The 22,624-nt window shown below is 52.4% G+C and overlaps 9 protein-coding genes across 9 annotated transcripts; 5 read left to right on the top strand and 4 right to left on the bottom strand.

Annotated features, from left to right (window-relative positions):
- Positions 1–35: 35 nt before the first annotated feature.
- On the top strand, positions 36–980 carry PG986_004445 (uncharacterized protein; the record flags this gene model as incomplete). The annotated part of the gene is made up of 1 exon (XM_066840667.1): positions 36–980. One exon carries the CDS (start codon positions 36–38, stop codon positions 978–980), a length of 945 nt encoding a protein of 314 aa, XP_066703294.1.
- A 1,172-nt stretch (positions 981–2,152) lies between these two features.
- On the top strand, positions 2,153–4,207 carry PG986_004444 (uncharacterized protein; the record flags this gene model as incomplete). The annotated part of the gene is made up of 1 exon (XM_066840666.1): positions 2,153–4,207. The coding sequence occupies one exon, from the start codon at positions 2,153–2,155 to the stop codon at positions 4,205–4,207; it is 2,055 nt and encodes a 684-aa protein (XP_066703293.1).
- Positions 4,208–6,511: 2,304 nt separating this feature from the next.
- On the bottom strand, positions 6,512–7,436 carry PG986_004443 (uncharacterized protein; the record flags this gene model as incomplete). Its single annotated transcript, XM_066840665.1, has 3 exons — positions 6,512–6,680; positions 6,789–7,040; positions 7,117–7,436. The coding sequence occupies 3 exons, from the start codon at positions 7,434–7,436 to the stop codon at positions 6,512–6,514; spliced, it is 741 nt and encodes a 246-aa protein (XP_066703292.1).
- Positions 7,437–8,670: 1,234 nt separating this feature from the next.
- On the top strand, positions 8,671–11,725 carry PG986_004442 (uncharacterized protein; the record flags this gene model as incomplete). The annotated part of the gene is made up of 5 exons (XM_066840664.1): positions 8,671–8,708; positions 8,808–9,754; positions 9,989–11,039; positions 11,078–11,187; positions 11,313–11,725. 5 exons carry the CDS (start codon positions 8,671–8,673, stop codon positions 11,723–11,725), a joined length of 2,559 nt encoding a protein of 852 aa, XP_066703291.1.
- A 179-nt stretch (positions 11,726–11,904) lies between these two features.
- On the bottom strand, positions 11,905–13,287 carry PG986_004441 (uncharacterized protein; the record flags this gene model as incomplete). Its single annotated transcript, XM_066840663.1, has 2 exons — positions 11,905–12,599; positions 12,648–13,287. 2 exons carry the CDS (start codon positions 13,285–13,287, stop codon positions 11,905–11,907), a joined length of 1,335 nt encoding a protein of 444 aa, XP_066703290.1.
- Positions 13,288–14,324: 1,037 nt separating this feature from the next.
- PG986_004440 (uncharacterized protein) lies at positions 14,325–16,056 on the top strand (the record flags this gene model as incomplete). Its single annotated transcript, XM_066840662.1, has 5 exons — positions 14,325–14,384; positions 14,454–14,843; positions 14,911–15,335; positions 15,406–15,535; positions 15,604–16,056. 5 exons carry the CDS (start codon positions 14,325–14,327, stop codon positions 16,054–16,056), a joined length of 1,458 nt encoding a protein of 485 aa, XP_066703289.1.
- Positions 16,057–17,383: 1,327 nt separating this feature from the next.
- PG986_004439 (uncharacterized protein) lies at positions 17,384–19,117 on the bottom strand (the record flags this gene model as incomplete). The annotated part of the gene is made up of 1 exon (XM_066840661.1): positions 17,384–19,117. The coding sequence occupies one exon, from the start codon at positions 19,115–19,117 to the stop codon at positions 17,384–17,386; it is 1,734 nt and encodes a 577-aa protein (XP_066703288.1).
- Positions 19,118–20,305: 1,188 nt separating this feature from the next.
- On the top strand, positions 20,306–21,227 carry PG986_004438 (phosphoglycerate mutase; the record flags this gene model as incomplete). Its single annotated transcript, XM_066840660.1, has 3 exons — positions 20,306–20,360; positions 20,418–20,627; positions 20,776–21,227. The coding sequence occupies 3 exons, from the start codon at positions 20,306–20,308 to the stop codon at positions 21,225–21,227; spliced, it is 717 nt and encodes a 238-aa protein (XP_066703287.1).
- Positions 21,228–21,805: 578 nt separating this feature from the next.
- On the bottom strand, positions 21,806–22,461 carry PG986_004437 (uncharacterized protein; the record flags this gene model as incomplete). The annotated part of the gene is made up of 4 exons (XM_066840659.1): positions 21,806–22,080; positions 22,242–22,275; positions 22,346–22,384; positions 22,459–22,461. 4 exons carry the CDS (start codon positions 22,459–22,461, stop codon positions 21,806–21,808), a joined length of 351 nt encoding a protein of 116 aa, XP_066703286.1.
- Positions 22,462–22,624: the final 163 nt, after the last annotated feature.

Raw genomic sequence — 22,624 nt, 5'->3', positions numbered from 1 at the left:
TAGAGATGCACAAGAGCTAGTATCGACGAGCTGCCATGCCGTATGATTCACAAACAGCTAAGACTCTCGCCTACCTCTCCGCAGCCCTAAGCCTCGTCTTCCTCCTTACCCGTCTCACCCTAGAGTTTTGGCGGAAACGCAAACTCGACCTCAACTTTTTTCTTGCATCTGCTTCTGTTGTGGCCATTATCGGGCGTCTTATCACCACCTACTACTACTACCTGCAGTTCGGCGCAGGTAACGACATTCTGGGCAGTGGGTCTAGCCAAGACGTGGGTGAAGCTACCTACAAGGCCGGCCAGATACTCGTCCTGGTCTCTCGCGTCCTCTTCACCCTCGTCCTTTGGCTCCAGATCGGCCTCATTCTCTCTTTTTACACACGTCTCGTGCACGATGTCACAGTTATGACCTGCGTATTGCGCACCATCTGGTGTGCGGTGGTCGTGACATTCGTGGCCGTTGTCTTGGCCACGTTCTTGGAGTGCCGGCCATTCAGTCTATACTGGCAGAGGTACCCTGAACCCGATGCCTGCAGGAAAGCATACGCCCAACTAGTAATGCAAACCAGCTGTAACCTGCTTCTCGACATAGTGGTCCTCGTTATTGCTTTCCCACTCACGCAACTACCCAAACAAAGCTTGTCTGGCAGGCTGCGTGTTTACGTGTTAGTCGGGTTAGGGACGATATGCATAGGAATCACCATCACCCGGCTCGTGCAAACCTTCAAAGAGCCGGACCAGAATGTGCGCAGCGTCTGGGCGTCGGTACAGATATTCGTCGCCGTTTTCGTCGCCAACGCGCCGTCAATCTATGGTTCACTCAAACTGCTCAGAAGAGCCAGGACCTCCTCGGAATACAACAGAAGCTTTGGCTTTGCCGACAGCAACGATACCAACGACCTTCCCCCGATGGTGGGGCTTCACAGCATGCTTGGCGACCCCGACAGAGGAAGAGACTCTACGCCGACTAACACCTCCTAGTTGAAAGTGATAGAGGATGGAGAGCACGAGAACAGGGCAAAGATGAAGGCACACAAAAAAGTGAGATTCCAGGAGATGCTAGAATAAGAAATCACCAACAGGAATATGGAAACATCGCGAGGTGTGCTAGCTTATGACGAGAATCCGTTCGATCCGGACTGGCAGCGGGGGGCGCTGACTTACCAAGCCTGTCAATGTCCGTGCTCCGATCGAATACTACGTCATCGGTATGGTTTGAGTCTTCAAAGAATGGTTGGCCGCAGCCTATTACCCCTTATAGATAGAAATCAATGAATTAACGAATATCCAACCTACTCTATGGATGTCTCCTGGTGTTTGTGACCTTGCAGCGATTTCACACACAGACATGTTGATGTCGCGGCCAGAGGTGACAGGTAACAAGCTTCAGGGGCTAGGATTTCATGCGGGAATTGGTCTCTTTGTCTAGAGCTGCATCAATGAATCCCCATTTGGACACACTTAACTTCAGCTCACTGTTCCCCAAGACCAGTCACCCTTGAGCTTCACCAACAGGCATGATTGGTTCATGTTTCTGTGATCCCGTCCGAGGCAAAGCTAGCCCCTGATCTGCATCGGAAAGGTTCTGTCTCAGCCCAGTTTCTTTTCCCCTTAGAGCCCGACGACTTGAAGGCCATGCGGCTGGTTTTTCTTGGCGCCCTGCCACCCGCAAATTCGCACGTGCAGCAGCAACGAAAAAAGTCCCATCTCTGAGCTAAGACGAATCGAACCAAAGCCAAGGTCGCGGGTGACAACATCGTCCCGATGACATCTTGTGATCCACCCACCAGATCTTCTTCGTCCATCACACCCGAAACTACCCACTCACCCATCGACTCGATCGGACCAACCACCACTACCGAAATCTGCACACAATGAAATAGGGCTGACGGCTATCATGTCTTGACTGGTAAAATCGAAATCGTCAGCTCGTTTCTCCCTGTTTTAGCGATACACACGCAGCTTCGCTGCTCAGGATTCTGTTCTTCCAGAAGTTCTTGAGACACTGCCGCTACCGATTCGCGCCCGCTATTCCGTTAATGCAGTGGTCGCCGTGTCACCAATTGTGCCAAACCCGATCGCTTCAGGTCACATGAAAGTCAACTTTTAATAACGCTTCATTCTACAATCATTACTACGGAATCTTCGACGACATGTTTTCAGCTCACTATCTGCTGTTTGTGTTCCTCATTTGCGCCCTCTTCGCCGGGGGTGCCACAGCCTTTGGCGCCGGGTCGTTGCCCCTGGCTTCCGAGTTCAACGGCTATGTGTGGCGCCATGGCGACATCACCGAGGTCCTACAGTACCTGCCCTTCAGCTTCGTGACGCAGCACCGCTTCACCCAGCTGCAGCGGAAGCAGATCTACTTTGGCAATTGGTTGCGCGACTTCTCCCAGGTCATCGACACGACCTGCCTGCAGAACATTCCGGAGCCCATCCTGCGCGCCATCGTGTCGGTCATGGGCTTCATGGAGTTCGGGTTCGCGACGGACGAGTTCGACGTCACGAGGGAGCGCTTGGGTTGCTACACGCACGTCGAGCACATTGACAACCCCCATGGCTACGACGAGAACGCCAAGGAGATCGACGAGCGGTTGCGTGGGCCCGTGGATCCCCGAGAGCTCGAGTTCGACCCCAAGACGGGGATGAAGAACTACATCGCCAACTCAGGTCAGGGGTGGGATACGTCGGCGGACTACATCCGCAAGCAGCTCAAGGAATGCATCGAGTTTGGCCGAAAAGGTCGCAAGGACGCTGGCGCCCGGAAAGAGTCCTTCATTCGTCTAGGGGCTGCTTTGCACACTCTTGAAGACTTCTCTGCCCACAGCAACTATGTCGAGCTCTGCTTGCATGAGCTTGGCGAACGGGACGTCTTCGCTTTCGTTGGCGACGAGTGCAGGCTTACGGCGCCGGGCTGGAGAGGCAGGAAAGTTCCACCCTTGGTTACGGGGACATTCGGCATGCTGGACATCTTCCACAGTATGCTCGGCGAGGCTGATGACATGGCCATTCTACAGTCTAAAGGCACCTTGGGCGAGCTCGAATCGAAGCTGGTCTACGGAGGCATGGCCTTTGAGCAGCTTTTCGACCTCGTCAAGACTGCACTTGGGGCATTAAGCAAATTCACATCCGACGCCAGCCCCCTTATGAAACAACTAGACACAATCGGGGAGATCTTCAAAATGGCGACCGAAGACGAATTAAAGGTGAACAACGACGAACCGCCACCTGCTTCAGAAGTGAAGGAGTTGAAGGAGAACGCCAGCGGCATTGCGAACCCGAATCTTCTCTGGCAATCCATCGAGCCGGTGCTTTTCCTCCACGACCGCATGAAGAAGTGGTTACAGGAGAGTGCGCAAGAGTCGGACCTCCAAGGGCCAGGCCAGTCCAGCACCAAACTCGGAGAATACACAGACCAGCTTGTCTTCAAGTTCCTGGCGGTCATGCTCGAGTCCGCGGTCAAGGAGCTTCGTAACGCCGTCAAGGCAGCAAAGGACCGCGTGGACGAAGAAGCGGCCAAGGCCGCGTCGGCAGCCGTATACGAAGACGGATCCGACGCCTCCGACCCGAGCCACTCGGACCTGTCCAAAGACCACTTCAGCAACGTCCTCAACCAGCCCGCCGGCCTGGTCGCCACCGTCACCACGAACTGGGCCACGCAGCGCATCGTCAGGTGCTGGGACGACGACGCGCTCGACGCCGACGAGACCATCGAGGAGATCCTCAAGATCCTGCACCACCCGTCCTTCGTCAGGAAGAAGTCGGCCATCCAGCACTACATGTTCCTCGCCGTCAAGAAGTGGTGGCGCGGGCTGCCCGCCAAGGAGAAGAACGTGCTCCGCAGCAAGCTCACCAAGAAGAGCGTCCAGAAGCGCGAGCACGAGGCGCACGAGCTCACGCTCAAGGACCTCGAGGGCCGCCGGCGCGGCGCGGCCGTGTTCCCCGGGTCCAGGCCGCGGGTCCGGGCGCCGCCGAAGAAGGACTCGTTCCCCATCTCCTGGGCGATTCAGGAGGCGGGCGCGGATGTGCAGTGGGTCGCGCGGACGCTGAAGGAGGGTCTATCCGATCCACGCTTCGCGACGGTTGAGTTGCTGCGGGGAGCAAGGGATTTCGCAAAGGGCAGCATTCGTCTTGCTCTCACTGTGGCTACGTGGTTTGCTGGTGGAGCGGCGGGCATAGTAATGGATCGTTGGATTCCTAGGAGTTAATGGTTAGACCAATGATGGGGAAAAGAGTGGTAGAAAGAGAGGTAATGGGATGGGAGACCTGGCTAGAAATAAATAGTGGTAATGCTGCTGCTATAGGCGGCGAGCTTTGATACCTTGGCGATTTTGTCACGGCGACAAAACATATGCATAAATAAGATCGATAGAGATAGTTTCTATTCAATGAGTCCTTCATAGATGGCCAAAGGATGTGAAAGAGCTGGTGTTTACTTAACTTTGCGTTCAGAAACTCACATAACCTTCAGACTCCCACGTTATAGCTTTTAAGATGCAACCCCTATCGGCTGCCCCCCCCTTAAATGACCCCTCCAGATTTCAGATGATTCTAGAGCCCCTGAGTAATAATAATAGTATATAAAGGGGTTAAATCTCACTCGTCTATTAATTGAAGTAGATTAATCTCTTCCTCTTTTTTCCTCTTTTTACTATTACTAATATAATTAAAGAAGCTCGTATTGCCTAAGCGGTTTAGGCCGTATTAGCCGGCGGAAGTATTAACCGTACGGTTAAAGACTATAATATTAATAAGGCACCTTTCGTAACCGACTTAGGGGTTAATATTTAAAAAAAGAGTAGGATGAGACTCGGTAGTTATTTACCCTTACGGAAGAGACCTTTTTAGCTAAATGGGCCTTTTTCTAGGCCAGCTTAGGCTACGTACCTATATATTAATTCTTTCGTATGTATACCTAACGTATCTTCTTTGTAAAAAGGATCGATTACTTTATCGGTAAGCGATAAGTGTACCGTTTTTTAAAACGTTATCCGGCCCTTAGGACCGTACGTGCTAAAGCGATGAATTTCCGGCGCTTCGTATATATATTAAACGGGGCCGTGTAAGGGTTTTTTAATCGGTTTAATATTACTATTATCGTAAGTATACCCCTTCGATTTAAATTTAACGCCGATAAAATAAGAATTGCGATAATAATAAGGGAAAGTATAATAATAATCGGCCTTGCCGCTTATTAAAGTTTAATACGAAACGATTTAATTAATCGCGAGTGGGTAATTATTTTAAAGTATATTAGTATTATTAATAATATTTTACTGCTTTTAATTATATTTAAAGGTTAATCGGTTTAGTAATAGTAATTCCTTTAAGAGGAGGATAAAGTTAATTATAAATATAAGGATTAAGCCTTTAAAGCGTTATTAAAAGAATAAATTTTTAATTCTATAGCTTTAAAATAATTAAGAAAGATTTTTATCCTTTTAATTAAGCTTAATAATTTTAATTAATAAAAGCTTTTAATTTTAAATAAATATAGAAATTATATCGATAATAACTTTATATTAGTAGCGTTAAAAGTTAAGGTGTAGCTTTTTTACTTATTATTATATAGTTCCTATATATTTTAACCCTTAAATGTTAATTATTTTAGGGTTTTAAAAAAAGGTTTTAAAGGGAGCTTAACTTAGTATACGCCGTTATTAATAATAGTTACGTTAGAAAAGGGGATTTCCTTCGAGCCTAGGCTAAAATACGTAAAGTAGCTTTTACCTTTAAAGTTATCGCTAGTAAATAGGTAGTAACTAGTATTTACCCCTTTAATATCGATAAGCCGATAAATAATAAACTCCGTCGTATTAATATAGTGTAAGCTATTAATAAAGCTATCGCCGCCGAGAATACGCGTTAACTAGTTAAATCGAAAGCTAAAAGAATCGAGATACCTAAAAACAGCCGGTAAGTTAAAAATTTAAGGGCTACGATACTTAATACTAATATTACTACCGGTAATTTAACTAGGAGGTTACTATAAAAAAAGCTCGGTAAGAGTGTTAATAATTTAACGGCCCGGATCGGCCGATTAGAGCAAGAAAAAGCCGGTTTAAAGGTAAATCTAAAAAAAATAAGATTTTAAAAGAAGAGGAAAGTTAACGAGGACCTTAATAAAGGCTTTATATATATAGTAAATATTAAGGAGGTTTAAAAGGACGTTAAAAAAGGAAAGTTAAGAAAAAAGCCGAAAAAGCCGAAAAGGCGCGCCGATAAGGTGGTGAAAAGTGATATAAATCGAGCTAGTGATAAGGGTGATTCTATTATAATGCGTACTAGCCGAAATAGGCCTTAAAATGCAGTATGCGTTGTTTAATTAACCTATTTATTGTTGATGTTATTAATTTTTACATCTATTTTAGGTATGTCATTTGAGGGGGGGCAGCCGATAGGGGTTGCATCTTAGCGAATTATAGTAAACACCATCATTCTTATTGCTCTAGGAAATTCACTTCATTTAAAGCTTAAATTCCAAACTCGCCGACAAAATAGTGGTATCTCGTCTAGTAGTCGACAATATCGTTTCCAGTCAGGTTAGGCTTGACTTCTTTGCCCTCCAGCCAATCCTTGCACTTCTTGTACAGGATATCGCGTTCGGGCCCGTGGGCGTTGAGGTCCAGCTTTGGTGGGTGGCCGACCTTGTCTTCGCACCAGCACAGATATCGATACCCGCTGTTGCTTCAAGTCAGCTCGCTACTCTAAGCTTAGGTGTGGTAATAAGGGGCTTTCTGTTTGCAGTACTGCAGACCACAGTCAGTGAATGAGTAAGTAAGTGCTGACCTTGGGTACTTCTCCACCTCGGACTCGGGAATGTCGAAACCGCCAATCGTGGGGTTGACGACGATCATCTTGTCTTTGTCGAAGAGAAGGGTGAAGAGGGCAACGCCCCAGACGCCCTTGCGGCGCTCGAGCAGGGCGAAGAATCGACAGTCCGCTTCGTTGTCCATTTCCTTGCCGTCGATGGTCACGCGGCAGGTGATGGTGACTTTCAGTTTGGATACTGCGCGATCCCCCTGGACGTCAACCGTTTGCCTGCGACTGTCTTAGCCTCGATGGAGATTTCAGGGGCTGGATCGGCGCAGGGCAGTGGAGCAAGATGCTTACTTACCCAGTGACTCGATGCAGGATGTGGAACATGCCCTTCTTCTGTTCGGCGAAAGCAGTTTTCGAGGCGGCGATGAACTGTTCTATGGTGCCTTGCTCCCACGAAGTGGTGATGTAGGCACCGGGATGGAACATGGAGCGGTAGTTCTCCCACTCGGCGGCATCTCGGTATACAGGCCATCCCTCGCATAGCTCGCGGATCTCCATCCGGTCCAGCAGGTGCTGTCTATTTGGGTCTGAAGCAATGTTGCGTGCCGCCTTGTCGGGTCGCAAGGCCAGAGGGGCTTGCTCGACGTGATATAGATCTGCGGAGAGTGCAGGCATGGTCGACTGTGTATGAAACGGGGTTTTGCTGGATAGAAAGGATTATGTAAGGAAGTAGCGAATGTATCAAGGCTGAAGTTGATTGTGTGATTTGTCGAGTGTGTAGTCGTCTTGAGGTCTGTGGCTCTGGCTGCTTTTATACGGTTCTTTCCTCCCTTCCCGCATGGTGATGTCGTTCCAGGCGGCTGGCAATGCCTCCTCGCAGATAGCACTCGGTCAAAATCTCTACCACATGTCCTCATGAGATATTGTTCTGTCCCGGCTTCGGTCCAACGCCAAGTCAGGAGACAATCTGGCATTGATGGTCGGCGCTCGTATGAGTGTGACCGGCAGACCGGGGTGTTGGCGGAGGGAGGATCGTTGGGCCACTGTGGTGGGCCTGTCCCCGGTTGCGGATAGGCTGGACCATCCTGGAGCGTCGGATCCATACTGGGGAAACAAAAGTTGGAGTGGCCCGAAGCATCCGAACCCACATCTGGAGAAACAAGCCTTGATCGTCTTCGGTTACGGTTCCGGCCAGATACGCCGTCTTGCCGTGACATATATAACCCGGTTGGCCAACTCCGATGTATCCAAAAGGATGCGGTATTGTCGAAATTGGCACGCTTGAACGGTGCGTGTGTGCGAGGAGGCATTGGATGATGTTGATCTAACATATGTGACTTTCATCTGTTCTCAACACTTTTGTGACTCTCCCCTCCGTGGCTGTGACGGGCTACTGGCGGTTGTGAGAATATCGAGGTTGGCGAAAAAGTACGCACCTTGGCATCCAGGAGACACCCCAGGCACAAGCCGCCCGCCGGCGGAAGTGGAGATAGTAGCGAAAGGGATCACGCGGGATCGGGTGGGCTGTAAATGGGCCCCTGCCGTTACAACGAGTGGAAGTTGTATCGTGTTGTCGCGTTGGTCTGGTTTTGTGGAACATCCGCACTTGGTCGCTCTTTCCCAAGTCACTGCAAACCAACTCCAACCTGGGGGTTTGCTTCACTTCCATGGATGCTGTGTACCTAATGTATTTATTATCAAAATCACCACGCACCCGGCTAGCAGACATCGCAGATAATCTTGAACTGGCTTGGTTCGTTGCATGCGGCTGCGGTAGTCCAATTTGTCGACTTTAGCACAGCTGTCATCCGAGAGTCCTCCTCAGGACGCAGAGATGGAAAGTCGCTTACGCACACCGACTTTACGAATGCCGTCAAAGATCTGATCAGCCTCAATCAGTCACTCAAGAATGAGTTTCCGGCCGGCCCTCTTGGACAACATGAAGCAGTGAGCAATATCCAAAATCTATCATCCGCCAAGTCTTTGTACTGATGCTTGACACGCGGTTGCCTCTTAGGCCTTTCTAGATCTGCTTCAAAATTGCAGTGCCGTTGCAGAAGAGCTTATCCAGGTTCTCGAATCCCTCAAGCCCAACAGGATTCAGGTGCAGACTAAATACACTAGCCAATGGTCCAACTTCCATGCAGCATTGAAAACCGTTTGGAACGCTGATCGTATCCGTGACCTTCTCAACAGGTTGGAAGTATATCAGCGGCAGGTGAACCTTAGGGCTTTGGCGTTTATCAGCGAGAAGTTGGGAATACTTGCCACTGTCTCCAAAGACATCGAGGGAGAGGTGTTCAACATCAAGGAGATCTTGGCACTAGACCAGCGGAAGCTTGTGCAGGCTGTGAAGGGCGAGTCCGCACAGTTGCAACGACGCCTGGAGGCCAGTGACGCCTTGCATAAACAGGGACGCCAAGACCTGATCGCGGCCATCTTGACTCTCCAAAATAGTGATGTCCGCGTTCTACCGCATGGTGGCAGCCCTGTCGACCCGGGGGTTAAGCCACGTATGCCTCAGAGCGTAGTTCGACTCCATTATCGAAGCGGCATCTCGTTCGACGATTACCAAGACTTCCAACAACCGGTATTAGACTGTCTCCATTTTCGACACCTAGCCGATAGGTACTACACTATCCCGGAGGCTCACAAGAGAACGTTCAATTGGATCTTTTGCGATCCCGAGGAACAAGGAAAGCCGTGGGACAACTTCTCCGCCTGGCTGACCGGCTCCCAACCATGTTACTGGACCAATGGCAAGGCTGCTTCAGGGAAGTCTACACTCATGAAGCATGTGCAATGCCACGCCACCACCAATTCTTTGCTTGGCCAGTGGGCAAAGGCCGCAGACCTGATTTGTCCTGCCTTCTTCTTCTGGCACTTGGGTACGGAGCTACAGCGATCTCAAGAGGGTCTGCTCCGGAGCCTTTTACATGATATCTTTACGCAATATCCGCGTTTGATAATCAGTGTCATGCCAGAGCTATGTCGTGAGTTACTGAAGCGAGAGGCTGGAGTCCTTGGATGTCCGACTCTACCTGAGCTCATGCGATGGTTTCGCAAGTTGGTGGCACAAACGGGCGACGACTTCAAGATCTGCTTCTTCATCGACGGCCTTGACTAATTCCATGGGGACCATCATGATCTCATTGAGCTGATCCAAACTACATGGTCTTCAAATGTCAGGTTCTTTGTGTCCAGCAGGCCCATCACAGTCTGTTTAGACGCATTCGGCGGCCACCCCAACCTTCGACTCCAGGACCTTACAGGGGAAGATATTCGACACTATATTCAGGACCACCTTGGACCCAAACTACAGAGCAAGGGTGGGCCATATCTCAGCCTTGTAGACAATCTCGTCGAGAAAGCTTCCGGCGTCTTCCTGTGGGTGGCACTGGTTGTGAAATCTATGCTCGAGGGGTTACGAAATGGAGACAATCTCGCAGAGCTTGTTGAAAGAACAAAACAGCTCCCACCTGAGCTCAAGTCGCTATTTTCATACATGCTACATCAGACACCACCAATGTACCGGAAGCAATCATACCAGCTGCTTCAGATGGCCCTAGCAAGCCTAGAGGTAGAGTCTCGCCACCGCGGCCACCCAATCCTAGCCTTTCAGTTGGCATTAGCGGAAGAGGATTGGAACTACGCGAAGTATTTCAAACCAGCGAGTATATCGCGAGATGCGGAGAGACGGAAATGTGCTCAATTCGAAGCTCGCATTACAAGCCGCTGCTGTGGCTTGCTAGAATATCACGAAGGAAAACCACAGCGGCGTTTCCGCTCGGCGAATCGTCCAATGGTCCGGTTCATTCACAAGACTGCTGTCGAGTTTCTGAGAGAGGATGAACAACCCCAGGTCACTTGGTCAAACGACTTCGATCCTTGCTTCCGGCCTTACGACCGTCTCTTCGCGTCTGCCATGATGCTGGGGAAGAATTTCCCAGTAGAGATCATCGAAGCCGGCATTGCACACCCCGGACCTGGATCCGGCTCGCTGATGTGGAAAAGCATAGAAACAGCTTTGGCTTATGCAAGAGAAGCGCAGGAGAAGCAGAACCCACTTCCAAGCCATTATCTAACCGAGTTCGATAATGTCTACTCGCAACTCTGGACTGATGTTTCACAATTCAAGGTCAACAACACGCACGTCACCCCGCCTCCAGCTTCTTGGTCAATAGCAGCTCTCTGTGACTACTATGCGTCTCACGCAGAGACCGTTCTTTTGTTCCAAGGATCACTAGTCTTGAAGGATGTACGGTCAACAATCTTCACGTAATGGCGGTTCACTGGCGACTCACATCTTACTTAAGCCCTGAGTTTGGAGCAATGGACGTTCAGCAACGAACAAGAGTGTCGGATACGCTGCTTAGGCTCTTTATATTACTCGCCACCGTGGGTGAGAAGGCATCTACTGCTATCGGTACGGAGTGTTGCAGGCTTCTTCTCAATCATGGTGCCGACTGCATGTCTCCAGATGCTGTGGGGAAATACACTCTGTGGGCAAAGTTCCTGGATACCCTATTCGACTTTTACCATAAGGAACAGGTGTCACGTATAGTCGAGATGGTGGAGCTCTTTCACCTTATGGTTGGAACGGTGCACCACTCGCAATTACTTGGAACGGCGCAACCCTCTTGGAACGTATTCATGAATATCCGAGAAGGGGAGACTGGCAAAAGGATATTATGGACGTATTGGATAAGATTGTCAGCAATGAGATGCCAAAGAGAGGAATTTGGCCAGACGATGATGCCAATGGCCACCTGGCCCAACCATCATCGGGGCCAAGCACAAGAGCTCCGTCTTCCACACCACCGCCGAGCTATGAGCTTCATTTGCACGTTGGATCAAATAAGCAAAAGTGGAATGGGTCTTTATCGGGCACGAAATGGCCCTTGAAAGCTTTCCGAAGATCGCTTATTGTCTTTGGTATTGGTGCTGGCAAGCAAAACTCCTGAGCTATGCTACCTACGCTGGAGTAAGGACTAAGGGAAATTGACTGGAATGGGAATATGTTGGCCCGTCATGCGGGAAATGTTCTTCGGCAGTCAAAACCATCGTGCTCGGCATCGAGTGTTCTCCACGAATAGCCACACATGTACTTGTGGAATACGCTGAACCGAAAGCGACCCTAAGATCATGTCGTTGCTACCCTGGCAAACTTGAATAAGGATCGGTCTCCTCTCTTCTGCGGCAGGATGGCCGCTGGCGGCGGTCGAGGCGGCTCGTTCCTCCTCAACGCGATCCCCGCCTGGATCATGCGGATCGCCTTCTCCGCAGCGTTACGCAGCAGCTTGTCCGTGTGCTTCTTGGCCTCCTCCAGGTCAGAGGGCCCATCCACGATGCTCATGAAAGCCGAGATTCCGACCTGATATACTTCGTTCGCGTCTTCCCCGATGCTGCCGGCCAGCGCAATGACCTTGGCCCCGTGCTGCTGAGCCCGCTTAGCAATCTCCACCGTCATCTTGCCGTGCGTGCTCTGGGAGTCAAGACTGCCTTCGCCCGTAATGACGATGTCCCATGGCTCGTCGAAAAGCGTCGCGAGCCCGAAGTACTCGTCGATGGCCTCCTGTCGAGCCCGCAGTCGGCCGCCCAGCAGCAACAAGCCCGTTCCCAGCCCACCGGAAGCTCCGCTCCCAGGAAGGTTGCCTATCCCTTCTTCTCCTCCGCAAATGGGCTGGGTCGCCCACGCGAGCTTCTCCAAAGCTGTTGAGAGGTGTTCTACTTGATCTGGCGTAGCCCCTTTCTGCGGACCGTACACTCGGGCTACCCCACGAGGGCCGCATAGAACGTTCTTGATGTTGCACACGGCCTCGATCTGGACTTGGGTTTCTTTGATAGTAAGTTACTTGAACTCCAGCTGCTTGGATGCTGACTTACCTTTGCTTCGTAGCCGAGGATGTATTTCCTGCTGACAGATGTTGTCCAGGTTGGAAAGACTCCCGCCTCCTTGTGCTATCGGCAACGCGGAACCGTCCTTTGCGCGTAGCTGCACTCCCAAAGCCTGAAGCATACCAGCACCCCCGTCCGAAGTACCGGAGTCCCCACAGCCGATGATGATCTTGTTGCATCCTTCGTCAAGTGCAGCAGCTATTAGCTGTCCCACGCCGTACGTGGTGGTGACGGTGGGGTCGCGACAATCCTTTGGTACAAGTCTTAGCCCAGCAGCGGAGGCCATGTCGACCACGGCCGTCTTGTTATCTTCCCCGAATACGCCGTAGCACGACTGGATGGACTGGCCCGTGGGACCAGTTACTTCCAGGTGCCTCAACTCTCCTCCTTTGACAGAGGTCAGGGCGATGGCGAAACCCTCACCGCCATCGTGCAGAGGCACCTTTCTGATAAAGGCCCTCTCCTCATCCAAGACACGCCGCACCCCGTCTTCGATGCAATCAGCGACTTGCTCGGGGCCTAGGGTCTCCTTGAAACCGGACGGAGCAATGAGAAGCCTGATGTCATGTTGGTGTGGTTTCTTGGAGAACGACTGGAGTCTCTTCAGGTTGAATTTGTCTTTGAACATGACCGGGTAGGTGAACAAGGTCTGAAATGGAATGTCTAGTCTTATGTTTTACGATGAGTCTGATGTTTCAGCAGCAGGCATGTACCGATTGCGACATACTTATATCTCAGTAATTCCCGGGGAGTCCCGCCGGCAGCCAAAGGGCTTCAGAGGTTCCAGGCCATGATCGTCATGTTACTATATTTAGAAGTCGGCGTTCTGCCCGATGCACGATATCCACCATGTGAGCCGCGCGGCGGACAACATCAGCTCGATAGTCAAGCTTCATTCAAGTAAGGGCTGCCTTGGCTGCCTTGAGTACCTTCATGAAACAACCACGAAGCTGCGGCCAAACCAAGGGGGCGGAAGTCATCCCATCCAATTATCGGTATAGTGAACGCACAAGCATCCTACGTAAGAGATAAGAAACGCCACAAAGGCTTACGAGTAGATGCTGCGCTTGGGTGATGCAATGGCTGCAGACGTCTATACGAAACAATTCGCTGGAATTTGCCTGATTTGCAAACCCCCTGTCGTTGCATACTACGCTACGTAGGCCGCCAAACCTGCAGCTAGCATTGGACGTATGCAGGCTGCCAGTCCACAATTCCCAAGCGTCTCCAAAACCGGGCAGGATGTCGCGTGCGGCATTGCTTCTTTTGTAACCATGGCCTATAGGGGGGGAGAACGAATCAGGAGCCGTAGCCAAGAATCTGAGGAGCAAGGCGCTGCTGGGACTGCAACCACAGCCGGGCCGTGCGTGCCGTTACGCACCCTCTGCCCAGACGACTGGCCGCTGCCAATGCCGGTTTGCCAAGCGATTACAACGTCGGAATGGGGGTTTGCGTGTCGTCACCCCACGGTACGCCCAGCCTGCCAACGCGAAAAAGCAAAGGAGGCTGTGGGGGGCCTGATGGGCCATACAGACTTGGGGGCACAAACCTGACCTTGGCACAAGGAATCAGCTTCAAGGCCTAAGAACCAGCTGATACTTATTCTCCCTATTCTTGTGAGCGGTTCGTCTTCTTTGGGAATGAATTATCATTTCATATTGCGAGATGACGAGCCCTGATAGTAGTCAGTTATCGATGGAGAAGAAGAATGATGAAGAGGTCGTGGTGAGTTGCGACGCATCCATCCACCAATAATTGCCCCTTTCTCTAGAGCATCACTAACGCCTCGTCTAGGTCTCCTGGGATGGTCCCGACGACACTGAGAACCCCCTTAACTGGACCTGGAAGCGAAAATGGGTCGCTACCATCCTGGTCTCCTGCTTCACTTTCATCTCGCCCTTCTCGTCAACCATGGTGACGCCCGCGCTAGACCAGATCGGCACCGAGCTCAACATCCCCAAGGGCTTCATGCAGGCCCTGGTCATGTCCATCTTCCTGTTGGGCTACGCCCAGGGGCCCTTCGTTTTGGCGCCGCTCTCTGAGATATACGGTCGTGTGCGTGTGCTACAGTACGCCAACCTGATCTATCTCGCCTTCAACACGGCGTGCGGTTTCGCCAAATCCAAGAGCCAGATGCTGGCCTTCCGCTTCTTGAGCGGCATCGGAGGCAGCGCGCCTCAAGCAGTGAGTCATCCCTACCTCCTTGAATGTGTGCATTCTCACTGATATCTGCTCTTTTCGTTTGGCCTAGTTATGCAACGGCGTCATCGCCGACGTCTGGACCAAAGAGGAGCTCGGCAAGGGCCAGACCATCTACGGCATGCTGACCTTCATCGGCCCCACGGTGGCGCCCATCGTCGGCGCCTACATCTCGCAGAGCGTCTCCTGGCGCTGGATCTTCTGGTCGACGTCCCTTTTCGACGTCGCAGTCCAGGTCACGGCCTTCTTCTTCCTGCGCGAGACCTACGGACCCCGCATCCTGGCCAAGCGGGCGGCTCACATCAGGAAAGAGACGGGCTCTCAGAATGTTCGTACTGAATACGATGATGCGAAGCGGAGTTCAGGTTCCATCATCCGCCGCCGGCTCATCTTGCCTTTCACTATGCTGGTTGCCCACCCGGCCGTCCAGGCGCCGTCGGTGTACAGGGCGTTTCTGTATGGCGTCATGTATCTCCTGTAAGTTCATCTACAGCTCACTTTTACTAATGCAACTGGGGCAACGGGTGCTGATATGGTCATGTAATAGACTCTCGACATTCGATCGCGTTTGGCAAGATGTCTACGGAATGGGCAAGACCATATCGAGCCTCCATTACTTGTCGCTATGTCTCGGGTTCATGATCGGGTTACAGATTAGCCATCCCCTGATTGATGGTGTAAGTTCTTGGTCTCTGCATACCCCGTCAAATACCCCATTTCAAGCTGACATTTTCCTCGCTGTTAGCTCTATGTTTGGTTGAAGAAGTACTACAAGCGCACCGAAGGCGTTTCGGAGTGGCGCATCCCGCCCATGCTCCTCGGCGGCCTCCTCACGCCCCTCGGGCTTTTTATGTACGGCTGGACCGCCCGCCCCTCGATCCACTGGCTCGTCCCGGACCTAGGCTGCGTCTTCCTCGCCGCGGGCCTCATCCTCGCCTTCCAGTCCGCGCAGGCCTACGTGACGGACGCGTACGGCGCGCGCCACGCCGCGAGCGCCGCGGCCGTCGGCGCGTTCCTGCGGACCATGTGCGGGTTCAGCTTCCCGCTGTTCGCGCCCGCCATGTACGACGCGCTGGGCGTCGCGTGGGGGAACAGTCTGTTGGCGTTCTTGACGCTGGGGCTGGCGATACCGAGTCCTATTTTGTTGTGGTTCTATGGGGAAAGGATCAGGGGTTGGAGTACGTTGGGGCTTGTCTGATTGCAATGACTTGTGTATCCATTTCACAGATTCCGTAGCAGAATCGGAAACTGTTTGATGTTCCATTGAGCGTCTTGTACTCTCCGATGTCTGATTACTTCCTTGCAGGATGGTGGTCGTGCGGCCAGATGCTGTGCAAGAATCCAGTGAATCGAAGTTCTCTTTCCCAACGGCCGGGGATAGGGAGACGCCCAGAAGCCCTGCGAGCAGTCAACCGGCCGATATCATAGGACTGGAAGCTTAGAATCGCGCCGTCCAAGACCACCCATGGTCACTTGCTGCGGGACGTACCTGTTGTGATGCCTTGTTGGTGTTGTTTCGTTTGGTTACCAAATTGCTCTTGTCCGTCCCCGTCTGCGAGACATACGAACTCTGCCACTTTGATATTATTTGGTGGCTGTTTCAAAGAGCACGGGTTGACTTCGTGAGTGATATGCTGCATCCCATATTGATCATGTAAGAGAAGCGGAAATAGTAGTTGGACCCTTGCTGTAGATAACGCCAGAGTAGTTGGGTAGAGGTAAGCGCCAGATTTGTAGGCATCTGTCGAGGACTTCGTAAAGCGATGCTTTTAAGGTGCAGTATCTGTTACTGGCCCTAACCCTGCAAGGACACTTCGACACGAGATGAGGCACTTAATCGCTAGCCACATGGAGTCTTTTCGACTGTAAGTTCTCAATCCAGAGGCCCCTCTTGGCAGCGGTCTGCCTCGGTGATTCTGCAACCAGCGTTTTCTATCCTTTCCCGTGATTATGTGCTCACTCTCTTCGTCTCCTGGCACTTGCTATCCAGCGAATATAGACTGTGAAAGCTCGGCTCGCTTCAGGCCTCTTGGCAAGTGCTACCTCTAATGAGGAACTGTATGTGCCTGGTTGACAGGCAGGTTGTCCCATACTCATGTGCTATCCTACCGATAGTTGTTCCATATCCAAGACGGTCCCTTGTGAGTATTCAAGTTAGAAGTATGCCGCATAAACAAAATCAGAGGCTGATCCAACCGAAATCTTGCTAGCCGTGGCTGGAACAACGGCCGCCCCCTCCGAGAGGACGCGGACTCGGACCTCGTGGTCGTGGAACGAGCTATCACGGTCGTGGACAAGGCAGATTCCGACGAGAGTACAGACCATGGCGACGCTACGACTTTTCGTCGACACGCGGATTCTCTGTATCGTATAGATGACCAGCAGCTTGGGGCTTAATTTTGTTTCTGGTCTAATTAATCAAGTTTCCGGCCTTTGCTTACCAAGCTGAAACACATTTGGTAGCTTAATAAAGATGACACTGCTTTTTTGGTTCGTATTATACAATTTAGTGACTGCTTAGGTATCTACTGCAGGAACTGCGCCAGCGTGGTCAGCATCTCCTTGGTATCTTTGCCATCCGCGTCCTCGACCTCGTCGACCCCCTCGATCTGCTCCTCGACCGAGCTCCGAAGGACCTTGAGCGTCTCGTCGCGCTCGGCCAGCAGCGCCGCGATCTTCCGCCGGGCCCCGTCGTCCTCGGCCACGAGCCACGCCAGCACGACGTCGGTGGTCTGCAGCGAAAACAGCCCCGCGTCCAGCCGCCGCGAGAACCAGTCGCCCGCGTACTCCTCCCGCTCCTCGGCGCTCTGGAGCCGCGCCTGCTCCGCGCGGATCTCGGCGTCCGCCCGCTCGACGCGGGCCGCGAACTGCCGCCGCAGCTGCACGAGCTTCGCCGTCTTCTCGTAGTCCTTCTCCACGAACTTGGCCAGCGTGCGTATCCGCTCCGCGGAGCCCCCGGGCAGTAGGCGCAGCATGGACGCGAATATGCCGATCAGGTGCTCCAGAGTCTGGCTGTCGTTCTTCTTCATGAACATGGTGAATACAGTCTTTAAGCCGGCCGCCTCGACGATCTTCTGGCAGACTTCGGCGCCGGTCGGTCGGCTGGTGGCGTGGTCCAGGAGTCGCAACGCAGGACCTTTGCTCATCTTTCCTTCCTTGAGCATGATGAGGCAGAGCTCAACGCCCTCTGCCTCTGTGAACTTTGTCTTTCCTTCGGCTTCGTCCACGAGGCACGTAAGCGCCTCGAAGAGGTTCTCCATGTATTCTTCCTCCTCGCCGCCCTTTTCAGGGTCGCGTTTTCGGTAGCTGGCGATCAGTTGTAGCATTATATCGGTGGCGTCCAGCTCCGCGAGTTTCGTCCGGTTCTTAGGGCTCGCTTGCAGCAGAATGGCTAGGATTTCGGCTGCGTATTGTTTATTTTGGCTCATCCGGCTCTCCTTGGCTTGGATCCGCGTCAACAGCCATTTTATTAAGTGCTCTGTACTGCCGACTGCTTCGGCAGCTGTGGTGCGCCGGCTGGCCAGGTTCTCCAGCACGCCCAGTGCGTAGTATACGCCGTTCCGGTCGACTTCTTCCTTCTCGTCGAGTCGTTCCAGGTTGCTGCCGAGCAGGCCTAGCAAGTCGGCTTCCAGCGCTGCGTCGACTAGGCTATCCCACTGTTCCTGTGACGTATCAACGTCGTCGTTATCCGTCAACTCGTTGAGAATTTCCAGGACGTCCACTGAGATATCACTGTTTTCGTGCGCCAGTAGCGAGACCAGTGTGCCTGTGCAGCCGAGGCGCGCAAATTCAGGGTACAGGTCAGGATGCTCGGTCAGGATGCTCAGGGCCTTGATCTCGCCGTCCAGGTCGGCTTCGGACTGGATAAACTTGGATGGGTCGTCGGCGAACTTGGCGCGTTGCTGTGCGTTGCGGGAGACCAGCTTCTCGAAGTTGAGCGCTGTTTTGCGCAACCAGGGCAGGTCGATCTTTTGTTCGGCAGGAATGTCGACGCCGTCTACGTAGTCGAGGATTTCGCGTTGTTCCGATGTGATTCCGCTGCCAAAGAAGCGCCCTTCCTCATCGTCGCCTTCCTCGTCCTCTGGTGGTAAGGTAGGGCCGTAATCGCCTTCCTCGTCGTCGGGCGGCGGCGCAGGGCCGGCTTCTGTGTCTTCCTCGTTCTCTAGACGTGCGGATTTGTAGACCTGGCTGGGGTCGCTGATTGGGTCCAGCTTGCGCTTGCTGCCCACGCCTTTGAAGAGCTCGTCGATGCTCGTCATTTTGGGAGAAGTGGCGCCGAACCGACCGGCGTGGTGGTGAAATGGCTGGTGCTGGTAAAGTGGTTGTTATTTATTATTGCAGGTCAGGTCAGTCTGGTCGGTGCTAAGCAACCAAAAATGTCCGACACTGACACTGGGACCAACGGCTTAAGCTGGAGCTACAGTAGCCAACCAATAGGACCGCAAGGGCACTGGACTAACTAAACCAACCAGCGCGTTCATTCAAGAGTTAACCACAGTTATAGACATGGACTGGAACGAACAATACCAGTGAGTAATGCCTGTTTGATCTGGCCGTTATGGTACACCTGCTTGGTCCATTATCTTATTCGAGTAATTGTGGCCGTTGGCTATGTCCAAAAAGCTTTCAGGCTGAGGTGAGTTCTGGTTGGTCCGGAATTTGGTCCAAGACATGGGCTTCCGGCTAATAAACGTTCGATCAATGCTCGGGTGATCTGCAAAGGGAATCGATCTCTCTTTCCGGAGACCTGGTGATTGGACTTTACGGGGCATGAAATAATATCCATATCCCTCTTTTGAACTCGACAGGCAGTTATCACCTTGCATTTTGCACTTGCACTTACGATTGATATAGGCCCGCACTGTGCTGAATGGTTTGTATCTGCTCTTAACAACTGACAACCTCAAATACGAACGCACTGCAATTGGCGATCCCACTGACAACCTGATCTCACACATGGTATCTGACACTTGGTGATGCCATGCAAGATCATGCGGGATGTGTGGTCCCCCCCTTGAGCATGGTTGTCCACTATGTGGCTAAGTCCATTGCTAAGACTGGTCAGACAATAGCTAGCGACAAGCGAGTACGCCTTATCGTGCACTGCCATGCTCGGCTATGTATGGAGTGTGTGTAACCTTAGGTTCCTTTGGTCTTCGGGGCGAACGAGGTCTCGGAGCTGACCGAGTCAGGCCGTTATGGACCGCCGCTTGCCCCTTCTTCTGCCAGATGCAATGTCTTGGAATATGCTGCGGATTTTGGAATCATTCACTCTTTGAATTTCTTCGGTTTTGTTTGATGTGGACATCATCCATATAAGAGGCAAACTTTTCCTGGCGATTCTTCTTTTCTTTTCTTTCTCGGCAGCCTTGGTTACCTAAAACGTGTCCTAAAGAAAGAAGAAGGCATATTTACAACAAGATCGCGAAACCAAGGAATAAGCCATTATGGCCCCGACACTCATTCTCATCCGACATGCCGAGGCATTGCATAATCTTACAAGTGAGTTTCTTTCTCTCTCGGGTCTCTTGTGGATCGCTACTAACCGTGTGACGGCAGAGGACTACCAAATCCATGACCCAGAGCTCACCGAGAATGGACATGCTCAAGTCCAGGAGCTCAGGGTCAACCTGATGAACCATCCGGTGGCCCAGAATGCCGGTCTCATCGTGACAAGTCCCATGATCCGCACCATGCAGACTGCCATGGGCGCGCTGGACTGGTTAATAGAGAAGGGCGTCAAGATCGAGGCCGATGCCGGCTGGCAAGGTATGCATGTCGCACTCAGTCACGCAAGGGGAGAGAGAGGAATAGGGGTCACAGACATGGACTCTGTCCCCCAAACCTGGCCTCCCAAGTGACAAAGATAAAAGGAAGGAAATAAAACTCATTGACTAATGCGGTTCTTTCACTCCAGAGAACTCCGCAAAGCCCTGCGACACCGGCATGCCCGGCGCCGCCGTCGCCCTCGCGCCCAAGTTCCCTAAGGTGGACTTCAGCACCCTGGACCCGGTATACCCCGCCAAGCGGACGCCCGCCGGCTCGCACTACTTCGCCACCCGAGGTGCCATCCTGAACCGTGGGCAGGCCTCGCTGCGGCGGCTGCGCGACCGTCCGGAAAAGGTCATCATCGTCGTCAGCCACTCCGGGTTCCTGCGTCTCGGCGTCACCGGTTGCTTCTACCTCAACGCCGACTACCGCATCTTCGACTTTGAGGAAGAGGAGGAGCAGGTCGGCGAGGATGGGGTGACACCGCAGATCCGGCTCAGGCAGTGGGAGGAGACCAAGGAGAAGGGCGGCGGTATGGGCAAGAGCTGGAAGGATATGGTAGAGCTCGGCAGCGGTCTGCCGGACGAGATGCCGAATTAGACGAGGGATAGACAGGCATAGACAGCATGCTTGGTCATTGACTAGATCACTTGCAAAAGACACGGCCAAGATAGAGAGTCTGGTCGGTCGCTTTACGGATGAACGAACGCGCGGCATATAGAATCATCACATGATATTGGCCCCAAAGGGCTTTGATGCAACCCAAACCAGAACCTGTGCCTCTTCTATGATGTACATACCATATTTAGTAGCGACAACCACATAACCAGTCACTAACACGCCCGCCCGACCTGAAGCTTCTCTCCCTTTATCGACATATCCGGACAGCAGCCGCCTAGAGCCCTCGTGACAAAACTTGGGGGATCACGGCGCGACGAACCGATTTTCCTCTCGCCCAATCCCGCACGGCTAACTATTCGGTGAAGCAACCCTTCCCTCTCGGAGAACCTGCGTTGAAGTGGGATCGCGCCAGGGGCCAGTTGAGCTTCAGTACAATGCGTGCATGTTCGTTCTCTCTTTACTTTATGCTACCAACGACGTTGACGATCCCATAACATACATCCTGTTCCCTCTCTTGATCGGTACTGTCTCTCTTCTTCTTCTTCTGTCGTCTTCGTTTAAGAGACCTCGACGTGAGGAGTGGGGTGAATCTCGAAGACGGCCTTGAGCAAATCGCTCACGACCTTGTCCTGGCTCTTCTTGCCGGCCTCCTGGATCTCCTTGATGCGGAGCTCGGCCTCCTTGTTGGCCTCGTCCTCGGCCGCCTTGTTGCCGGCGCCGTGCTCCGACTCGAACTTCTTGAACTCCTCCTCCTTGTTCTGGCGGTACGAGTCGATCTCCTTCTTGGCCTCGTCGCGGGCCTCTCTCACGCGCTTGGTGCGGAACTCGCGAGCTGAAAGGGAGGGGCATGAGGTTAGTAATGACGAAGGCTTAGATTAAACAAGGCAACTTGTGGTGGTTCGCGCTCGTCGACGTGCGAAGCTGGGGGGTGGGGGGTTGAAGAAAGGTGGGAGCGTCGGGTGGCTGGCGTCGGAAACTGGGTTCAATGCGTACCCTTCTGTACGATCTTGGATGCCTCTCGCTCGGCCTGCGGTGATGGCAGTTGATTAGTTCACACATCTTGAATGCATAGTCTTTGGGGGGGGAGTGTCGCTTACATCAAGCAAGGTCTGGATTCCCTGGGAGTTTTGGGCCGACTGTGAGATAGCAAGTCGAGTTAGCAACATCCATCCTTGAGGTTGGTCCGAGGTCGAGGCATCAACAGGCCTACCATATTGACTTGCGAGGACCGGTCGGGTCGCGGGGTGCGTGGCTGCAAACTGAACTGGCGACTGGGGCGGAGCGCGGGTTCTTGGGTTTAATGAATGAGTGATGGGTTGAATGTGCTTTATTGTAGGACTGGGAGGAATGGGAACGGTTGATGGATGATGATGTAG

The sequence above is a fragment of the Apiospora aurea genome (assembly GCF_038362705.1).
Source record: "Apiospora aurea strain CBS 24483 chromosome Unknown utg000003l_segment0_segment0, whole genome shotgun sequence".
In the NCBI taxonomy this organism is placed as follows: Eukaryota; Fungi; Ascomycota; class Sordariomycetes; order Amphisphaeriales; family Apiosporaceae; genus Apiospora; species Apiospora aurea.
The sequence above is the reverse complement of the archived record's forward strand: the minus strand, read 5'-3'. Positions and strand labels throughout refer to the sequence as shown.